Source organism: Penaeus japonicus, unplaced genomic scaffold (genome assembly GCF_977035675.1).
Source record: "Penaeus japonicus unplaced genomic scaffold, GWHDUDI00000001_assembly GWHDUDI00000005, whole genome shotgun sequence".
Taxonomy (NCBI): domain Eukaryota; kingdom Metazoa; phylum Arthropoda; class Malacostraca; order Decapoda; family Penaeidae; genus Penaeus; species Penaeus japonicus.
In genome coordinates, this window is record NW_028234407.1 from 15,929,596 (window position 1) to 15,939,595 (window position 10,000).

General features: G+C 44.0%; 2 protein-coding genes across 27 annotated transcripts in view; one reads left to right on the forward strand and one right to left on the reverse strand.

Annotated features, from left to right (window-relative positions):
- Window positions 1–10,000, forward strand: part of LOC122265181 (uncharacterized) — a 675,490-nt gene that overhangs the window by 581,739 nt on the left and 83,751 nt on the right. For 20 of the 26 annotated variants that reach the window (XM_086537033.1, XM_086537011.1, XM_086537035.1 and 17 more), the window contains one exon: window positions 3,071–3,150. In XM_086537033.1, the coding sequence (XP_086393159.1) occupies window positions 3,071–3,150 (80 nt within the window). The remainder of the gene's footprint in view (window positions 1–3,070; window positions 3,151–10,000) is intronic. The other 6 variants (XM_086537017.1, XM_086537024.1, XM_086537027.1 and 3 more) reach the window with 1 other exon arrangement.
- Window positions 6,987–10,000, reverse strand: part of LOC122265247 (uncharacterized) — an 18,543-nt gene continuing 15,529 nt past the window's right edge. Inside the window, exons 2-6 of the mRNA XM_043034458.2 lie at window positions 9,733–10,000; window positions 9,027–9,223; window positions 8,496–8,611; window positions 8,038–8,174; window positions 6,987–7,633 (exon numbers count right to left, since the gene is read on the reverse strand). The exon at window positions 9,733–10,000 is cut by the window's right edge and continues 467 nt beyond it. Coding sequence (XP_042890392.2) covers window positions 7,499–7,633; window positions 8,038–8,174; window positions 8,496–8,611; window positions 9,027–9,223; window positions 9,733–10,000 — 853 coding nt within the window. The 3' untranslated portion in view covers window positions 6,987–7,498. The remainder of the gene's footprint in view (window positions 7,634–8,037; window positions 8,175–8,495; window positions 8,612–9,026; window positions 9,224–9,732) is intronic.

Here is a 10,000-nt window from a genome sequence, read left to right on the forward strand (position 1 = left end):
TCAATTTCCGACTAAAAGGGATTGCCCGGGGTAAGTTTATTTTCTCAACTTTTAAAGCAAATTATAAAGAAAGAGTGCATAAGTTAAATTACCAGTGGAGGGGTCTGGAATTGTTTAAGAAATAAGAAGAGCGACTTTGTGTAGATCCAACACTCTTGAGTGTACTGAACGCTTTTTATTTATGTTGTCGATTCAATCCCTTTTTATCTTTCGGATTCATTTTTTCATGTTTCTCCTGCCCTTCCTAAGCCTGTAAGGCAGGGTTTTATGTATATAGAGCCACGCCCTCACTCCGGTGATGGACGCGCCCTTAACTAGAGTCATTAGCTAATTAACCCTACCTCGGTGCTATGCTCTTTTTCTGAAGGCTCGGAGGGTTTGTGTTTGCTCGAGTCACATAATGTCGGGGCTGGATGTAGCCTGGGGAAGACAGAGGGAGATTCGCTTCAATGCTTATATAGCGTCGGCGAACAAAATAAAAGGCAAGGCAATTCTTGTTCCATAATTTGTCTTTTGCTTCAACGTTTGTGCCAGATCGAATAAATGGCGACACTGATGCCGGGGAACAGGATGTTGCATGTTTGCGGAGGAGGGAAGGCGAGAGGGAGGGAGGAGGGAGGGGGAGGGCGGGTGTGAGTATTTGTAAGCGTCAAGACGGGAATGGGCGACTAATGGCGAAAGAAATGGAAAGGGAGAGAGAGAGAGAGAGAGAGAGAGAGAGAGAGAGAGAGAGAGAGAGAGAGAGAGAGAGAGAGAGAGAGAGAGAGAGAGAGAGAGAATGACAGATCGACAGATGAATGAGGTAACTGATAGGAAAATTATTATGAAAAGAGATCAGAAGTATGAAGGTGAATGACGAACAGAGTAAATTTAAGAGCGAAAGAGAAAGGAGTAAGAAAAAGTGGATTAATAGAAAAGGGGGACGAAGGCAAAGGAAGATAAAGATCAGGCAAGGGGAACGGGAGGCAAGGGGAAAGGACAAAGTGAGAACGAAAGAAGGGTGTATGGAGAACGAAAGGGAGAAAATGGCGAGGATGAGAATGATGGCAATCGATAGAGGATTAAGAAATTACTATTGGCAATTACTATCGGTATGGAAATCGCAATGGGAACCTAGGGATAGAAGGAAACCAAGAGAGAAAAGGAAAAACCTTTATGGCTTGAGGTAGGTAGAATGAGGAAAATTGTGGAAGGAAGAATGGAGTAAGAGAAAGATGCGAGAGAATTGAGATAACGATAATGGCGAGAAGAGAGAAATGAAACGCATAGGAAGAAGGGAAGATTACACTGGCGGGACTGATAGATGGAGTGATTTTTATCAGGGACTGGAAATAAGAGAGGGGGAGACAGCCTCAGGTATGGAGTCGGCGGCGATGTGTCGTCAGTGTAAATTATGCACCCGCTGCAACTGCCTGCCGGCCGCCACTCCTACGTTTCCTTTCTTTGCTTTGTTTCTGCTTATCATTGCAAGTGTACATTATTCACATTTTGGCCTTCGCAGTTATTGTTTTCTTCGTTTTTTTTTCCTTCTTGTCGGCCTCTCTCCTCTTTTTCTCCCTCTCTCTCTTTCTCTTTTTCTCTTGTTTTTCATTTTTCTCTTCTCTCTCTCTCTCTCTCTCTCTCTCTCTCTCTCTCTCTCTCTCTCTCTCTCTCTCTCTCTCTTTCTCTCTTTCTCTCGGTCTCTCTCTCTCATCTTCTCTCTCTTCTCTCTCTCTCCTCTCTCTCTTCTCCTCTCTCTCTCTCTCTCTCTTCTCTCTCACTCTCTCTCTTTATCCTCTCTCTCTCTCTCTCTCCCTCTCTCTCTCTCTCTCTCTTCCTCTCTTTCTTCCTCTCTCTCTCTCTCTCTCTCTCTCTCTCTCTTCTTCTCTTTCTCTCTTCTCCCTCCTCCCTCTCCCTCTCCCTCTCCCTCTCTTCCTCTCTCTCTCCTCTCTCTCTCTCTCTCTCTCTCTCTCTCTCTCTCTCTCTCTCTGACTCTCCCTCTCTCTCTTCTCTCTCTCTCTCCTCTCTCTCCTCCTCTCCCTCTCCTCCCTCCTCATCCCCTCTCTCTCTCTCTCTCTCTCTCTCTCTCTCTCTCTCTCTCTCTCTCTCTCCCTTCTCTCTCTCCTCTCTCTCTCTCTCCTCTCTCTCTCCCTCTCTCCTCTCTCTCTCTTCTCCCCTCTCCTCTCTCTCTCTCTCTCTCTCTCTCTCTCTCTCTCTCTCTCTCTCTCTCTCTCTCTCCCTCTCTCCCTCTCTCTCTCTCTCCCTCTCTCTCTCTCTCCCTCTCTCCCTCCCTTCCTCTCCCTTTCCCTCTTCCTCTCTCTCTCCATCCTCTCTCCACCCTCTCTCTCTATCTTTCTTTCTCTATCTCTTTCTCTCTCTTTCTCTCTATTTTAAGAGGGTATCGTGTTATTTTCTTTCTTGTATACTATTCGGAGCACGAAAGATATGATGTGGCTCGCGACTTTGTTTTCCTTGGGACTCGGTGTGTTTGCTTTGTTGCGTTCTTGTTGACTATGTAATTTTGCTTCAGGATTTGCATGGGGGAACATGTTGAAACGTTATACTGTGGCGCTGAGGGATAAGAGTTGGCCAAACACGGGATTCTGCGTCTTACGAACGTTCATCTTCCCTCCAGATTACGTTTTCTTCCTGAAGAAGGGTCATCCTCTTCTTGCATCTTCTTAATTTTCCTCTTCTCTTTCCTTCGTCGCCTTTGTTTTCTTATCCTTTTTCGTTGGCTTCTTTTTAATAAGGATAGCGGCGAAATTGGCGGCGATGACGAAGGAAAATATAATCAGTGTCAAGGATGGTTCCTCTTTGCATAGATATCATGTGATTATTTTAACGTATGCGGGTGAAATTTTGCTGATGGTGATTATGTGGTGTTTTATATTCTTTGTCGGTTTATATGCACTTGTTCTGCGCATATAATTAAAAATGTATATGCATGTGAGAGGAATGTATATTTTATTCAGTATTCACCGGTAATTTCCAAATCCTCACAATTGTAGTATAGAATGTAATTGTCACGTTTCATAGCACCCCGAAGTAATTGACGTTTTTATGACCAAGACCTGTTTTTTGCTTTCAGAAGATGGCGACACCGACCAAGAAACGGACCGCTTGTTGGGTCAACAGAGGTCAGACGACCCCGGGTTCTACGATGAAAAGGTATTGTGTCTTGGTCCTCTAGTTATTATCTTTTCTTCTTTTTCCCCTTGTTCTTTCCTTTCTAATCATTGATGATGTGGTTCGTCGGCGTTATTGTTTTTTTCAGCAAGGGATGATCTCGGGTGATGTAGAAATCATTTTAAGTATGTATAAATATTGTTTCAGAACACTTTGCGGGAAAATATAAGCCATTTCCCAGTATTCGTGCGTGTTTAGACAAAGAAACCAAAGCCACTTAACTTGCCTTCGTATCCCGAGATTGTTTAACAACTTGTAAGATTTTTTCTCTGCGAAAAGTTGAAATGCAAATTAATAGAGTCAAAACTTGAGAAGGAGCGTGAGAGAAAACCAGCTGTGCCCACGTAACCTCCTTTGAGGTTGGTGTTTCGTCGCCTAGCACGCATTTTCCTGTTTGATCGCCTCTTTGAAAGAGCTTCCGCGACACAGGGAAAAATACTCTTAGGTATCAAAGATTCCCAGGCTTTTTGAATGGGAGAAGTAAATTCTGTGTGTGTTAGAGTGTTTTATTTACACGTCCTTTCGTCGAATTGTTTTATTATTCTTTATTTCTCCCCCTTTCAAAATGCATGCCTCGCTGGATCCTGGGTTTCAGAGGCCCTGCGAGGCTTACAGCGTTCACAATAGGACAAACTGTCAGCTGGCCTTATTTCCACCGAATCAGAGAATGTCCGGATACTGTTCAATATGCAAATTCCGTCCGATTCAACCCGTTAAGTCGATCAGACCTTAAAATTAAATTAACGCTTAGCCGTTAATATGTCACGCGTAGTGCTCTCCTCTGGGCGTTCGAGGGGGGTGGGGGATAGAGGGGGGATATTGGCAGAAGGGGGCAGATTGTTATTGGTAATGTGTGGTCGCGGGGGGGGGGGGGGCGTCCGTTTGATGCTGCCCTTCTCTCGTCTCTTTGTTTTGTTCATGCAGACTCGTCTTGTTTTTGTTTTGATTTTTCATATTAGATATACCCAGTAATTATTTTATTCTGAAAGGTATAGCAAATAGAAATTCGATTCGATAATAATGAGGATACATGATATTGACGATGATAGATAAATAGATGTTTTAAGTGGATAAAGGAACTCGATGACGTACCCAACGAATATTCGAACGGGTTGGATGATTAATGATCTGGATGTGAATAATGCTGACATTTTATTATTTTGGTGTTTGCAATATGAAGTGTGATGAGGATTTAGATGAATTAATGATCCTAACTAAACGAATAAAAATGGCTTTTGAAATTAGGATATGATACAGGTTGATGAATATCATCATATTATGAAAATTATAAGGCAATGCTCTACTGATAAAGAGAAGAATTAATGATAAACATACACGGTAAATGACCTTTTTATTGTAAATTTGTTGATGTAAACCATTAGCTCCTTTCGGTGCATGTGTAACTGCTTAGTCAAACGTGGGGAAAATCATAATTAATATTAATTAGAGAGAGAGAAAAATATTCATATGAACTGGCTATGCTCGACGAGTGCAAATAATAGTGAAGAGCCATTGGCCTATTTTTTTGCATTTGTTTGTTGTCCGAAGAAAGGCAGAGCTTGGGAGCAACAAAGATGTGCCTTTCTTTCCCAAGCAGAAAGTCGAGCTCCCTCTCCCTTCCGCTTGATCGGGCAGCGGGTAGCATTACCTAAGGGGCGGGAGGAAAAAATGGGGGGGGGGGAGCAGGAAGAGGAGTTGGTAAAGGGAGTATTGTCGTATACCTTTGTTTTCCTCTTGTTGGAAGAGATTGAAAGATGGCAGAAACAAACGGAAATTGAAAGGAGGACAAAGGAAAGATGGGACGGATGAACAAACAAGGAATGGACGCAGTGGGAAGTGGAAAGGAAAAGGTGAGGGTATTGGTGTAGATACAAGTTTATTAGGCAACTCTATGGTGTAGATTAGAGCCTTTGCAGCACTTTTCACCCTAAGCGTAGGAAGAAAAGAAATATCCTCATCTGATCAGGCCCTTTTAAACATGGTTATACAGCGTGAAAAGAGGGCTGTTCCAGCGCTCTGCAGTGATTGAGTAATCACGATAAGGCCTGCTCATTCTGGAATATGTGTTCCAGAGAAATGGTTCGATTACTCGGCTAATCACGCCATCGCGGCGAGCCTGTATGTGTGGCTGGATGTCAGAAATCAAGACGGTATCATTAAGGAGGGAATAAGTCGTGCAACTCGTCTAACGTTTCTCCTATTAGGGCTTCGCTGCCAGCGGCTGCGAGAGGCATTTTTATATTAATAACGTCTGAAGTCTATAGGACGAAATTTAAGGACATTTCAAGATAGTGATTGTGTATTTTCTCTCTTTTTCAGAGAAAAAGTACATTCATTAAGCAGCATGTTTACAAATCCCCCAAAGAAGAGAAAATGCTAAACTAAGCTTCTTTACCAACATGACGTCATTATGGTTTCTTTTCACAAATTCCTTGATCGAAAGGCCAGAATAAGGCTGGCCGGCAGAGGAGGATCGACCAAACGGCTCTCCCAATTTAACATTATACCTTACGGCGGATCTCTCTTGACGTAATACATGTGAAGTATTCTGTGACCAGTTAATTGAAGGGCGGGTATTTGATTACAGAAGAAGAGAGGAGGGAAGGGAATGGAAGGGGAGGGAACGGGCCGCAAAGGATGGGGATAGACGGGAAGGGAGCGAGCGGACGGGGAACGGGGAAGAGTGAGAAAGAAATATATTTAAAGATGCTGAAAGATACTGAAATCGAGGAGATAGATGGAGTTACATCTCTCACTCTCTCTCTTCGTCTCTCTTCTTTCTCTTTTCTCTCTCTATTTTCTCTCTTCTTTCTCTCTTCTTTCTCTTTTCTCTCTCTCTTCTTTCTATTTTCTCTCTCTCTTCTTTCTATTTTCTCTCTCTCTTCTTTCTATTTTCTCTCTCTCTCTTTCTCTCTTTCTCTCTCTCTCTCTTTCTCTCTCTCTCTCTCTCTATTTCTCTCTCTCTCTCTATCTCTCTCTCTCTATCTCTCTCTCTCTCTCTCTCTCTCTCTCTTTTTCTCTCTCTCTTTTTTTCTCTCTCTCTTTTCTCTTCTCTCTCTCTCTCTTTCTCTCTTCTCTCTATTCTCTCTCTCCCCTCTCTCTCTCCCTCTCTCTCTCCTCCCTCTCTCCTCTCTCTCTCCCCCTCCCCCCCCTCTCTCTCTCTCTTCTCCTCTCTCTCTCCTCTCTCTCTCTTTTCCTCTCTCTCTCCTCTCTCTCTCTCTTTTCCTCTCTCTCTCCTCTCTCTCTCTCTCTCTCTCTCTCTCTCTCTTCTCTCTCTCTTTCTCTCCTTCTCTCTCTCTCTCTTCCTTTTTCTCCTCTCTTCTCTCTCTCTCTCTCTCCCTCTCCCTCTCTCTCTCTCTCTCTCTCTCTCTCTCTCTCCCTCTCCTCCTCTCCCCTTTCTCTCTCTCTCTCTCTCTCTCTCTCTCTCTCTCTCTCTCTCTCTCTCTCTCTCTCTCTCTCTCTCTCTCTCTCTCTCTCTCTCTCTCTCTCTCTCTCTCTCTCTGCAGATAGGTGGGTGTGTAAAATGTATTTGAAAAGGCATACATATATGCAGTACGCACATGTTGTATGTATTGCATAAATGTATACATATTCATCATGCAAAATTTGATCGCGGGTATTTGTAATTCCGCATGTGTGCATATGCATGTTGGTGCGACTTTGTTTGTAATGCTGGCCTCCCGCAGCGAGGCAGGGAGGGCCGGGCGGGAAGGCCGGGCGGGAAGGCGTGCCACGCAAGAATGAGGTGAGGCAGCGTGTCAGGGCGCGAGGGTGGTGCCGAGTCTTGCGTGAAGGCATGGGAGGCAAACACATAATATATATATATATACCGTATTTAGTGCATATTTATTTCAATTTTTATTTTGCATATTTTATTTTAAATAGAGACTTAAAACATTAGTCTTAACATATATTTGCATACATATTTTATTTGGATTATTTCATGTAATTATACGTGTATTTATTTTACAGTGTAATTACGCACGACAAGACTAGATAATGTATTTTGATATGATTTGTACCCACGTCCAAATCGATACATTGCCTGCTTATAAAACTAGTTTCTGCAAATAGTAGTTAATTATTTTTTTAAGATCCATCGGGATGGGATCCGGTAGAGCTATTAAATATGGGAATTATCACGACACACAATACTGCATCAGGGCTAGGGTGATGGCGAGGGATGTTGATTATCTACCATTGTGCAGGAGTGCTCGTGATGGATATGAGTGGATGCAACACCGTGTCTATCCGCAAGCACACGTCGCATCCCTGAGCTTGATTAGCTAATTTTGTAGGCAGGCAAGTAAGTCGGACGGGGCTGGAAGCACTATTTGCGAGGCTGAGTGCAGGTGTGTTCGACTGTGATGTCCCATTCGGCTAGGAAATAGTTCCCTGCCACGGGACCTTTCAGCCCCAGGTCATGTGACAGGGTATCCAGATCCACGGCCTCCCGACCGGACTTCTGTCAGGGAAGGAACAGACGTTGATAGTACAGATTCATATTGAAGAACCCCGGAGGGAACAATAGAAGCTTGATATGAGACTGCAAACACTCAAGTTAGATATGAGAGAATAGAAATGAAATATCTTTGTTGGCACTGAAAAATAACTTATTCAAAGGCATTCAGGACTGACCCATTCAATATATATATGCCGAGTGATTTTATAGTTATGTATGTTTAATTTCAAATATAATGTGGATATTCAGAAATCGGATATAGACTATTGCCTCGCCTAATCTATAGTTTTAGGGTGAGATTTAAGGTGTATTTCAGTAAGACAGATGGAAGAACGCTTGCATTATTATAAGGTTATGTAAACGATGTTTTTTGTTGAATTATTATACTCGAGCTTTATAGAACTAACCTGGCATGACCTGGCCCTAGGAACCGTAGCATCGTCAGGAGGGATGGCCGTCTGCTGGAGGTAGAGCAGAAACACCATGCGATGAGAACCCGATCCCTGAGCAGGTCGTGGGGGTTCGTACTGCACCACCTCCGTCCCTAAGAATAGAACCGCAAACACCACTCGGATCAGGTCTTGGTAGGGTAGGGGGAGGGGGGGATCATGGAGTCTAAGGCGGAGAGGAAGGAGAAGTTGAGTGAAGCTTTAGAGGAAAGTTTGGTGACTTGATTTGGTTGAGGACTTCGGGGGGATGGTGGCATTCGGCCCTGTTTACCTAATATGTGGAGTATCGTTGTTCTTATTCAATCTTCACTGTCCACAGAGATTGGTCTTATTTACCGTGAAATTGACAATGGAAATTAGATTGCTCTTTAGGAATGCGAATTGGAAGTGAGCGGGATATAAAGCGATGAACTGACCCTTCTGTGGCAGCTTGTGAGGCATATTGACCAGCATCCAGTTGACGTAGGGTTTCGGAGAGCGGTCCAGGTCCAGCAGCAGAAGGGTGTAGAACCGACCCGCCTCCCCCGGGAACCTGTGGGCGATGACGCGAGTGTAGATGAGACTCACAAGCGAGACAATTTAGATTAACTTGTTGCCGAGCGCCTGGGCTTGAATAGGACAAAATGGCCGACCGCCTGCTGTAAATATGACTCGGCAACTCGCGCTCTCCTGGGAATCCTGTGCTTGCCGGAGATAATGTGTTTTAATAACCGTAGAGTTCAATCAGCTGTATGTTGTAGATTGGATACATTTTATGAAATTAAATCTCTTTTTTATGAAAGGTGTTTTTTATCAAGCAATTTCTTTGTAATTGTTTAGTGAATGATGTCTGAAAAGTTCGGCCGTTTACCTCGTTTCAAAACTAATTTTGTGACATATTACTTGTTCTTCTCAATATCATGTGATTCGTTTTTTTTCCGATGAAGCTTAATTTCAAAGGTTCTTACTGTAGGGTCTTGGGCTGATGCCTTGCCTGGGCCGGGGTGATAAGGGAGCCCAAGTGGACACACGTATGATCCCCATAGTTCACGTTGATAAGGTACGGAGGGGGGCGGGGCAGGAACGACGGCACGATGCCATGGCTCTCCCACTCGCTATCCAGGTACTGATCCCACTCCTCGTCAGTGACCTCCTCAGCCCTGACCTGTAGGCAGAGGGATTGAGTATGGAGAAGGAATTACCTTTAGATCAGAGTCAGCAATACTATAACTATATATTCTAATTTAAAAAATATTGACACTTTTCTTTCCAAAATTACTTTGGTTAAGAAATATCAGCATGGAGTCGTTTTCGCTCCGGCACGTACAGCTTTAACCCTTACTTTAGCTCTGAATCGAATAACACGATATCTATAACGGTGTGCAACATTGTGCGGGAAACGACTCCATAAACATACTGCATCGTCAATTAAAGTCCATAATTCACAGGGTTTCCTATCACGCCACGTTGAGTCTCTCGTTTGGGTTTGCATTTCATCGTTGCTGTCCATTTTTTAGGAAATGATGTAGCAGTTTCATTGTCAAAATTACTTCTGTATCCGTATTTTCGTCTGGGTATCTGTGTATATTTTTGATAAAGTTGGCATTCCATAAAAACACACAATGTATATTGAGGATCTACCGTTATACAGCCCGGAATTAGCATAGAGTTTACCTGTATTGTAGGTTCGAAAAAGGTGTGCATGGAGGCCGGCAAGGGCGCCTGGTTGAGGGACTCCTCCAGTGATGGGTACTCCTTGAGGCGGTTGACGAGGTCAAGGGGCAGATGGGCTGGGATCTCGGGCACTCGGGGGGCCTCGGGAACGCGAAGGGGTGGCGTCGCAGGGCGGGGCACTCTTGTAGACTCAAAGTGAGGCAGGGAGTCGGAGAGCTCCGGCGCGTCGGGGGATAACAGGGCAGGGTGTGATGACTGGCTCACGCCG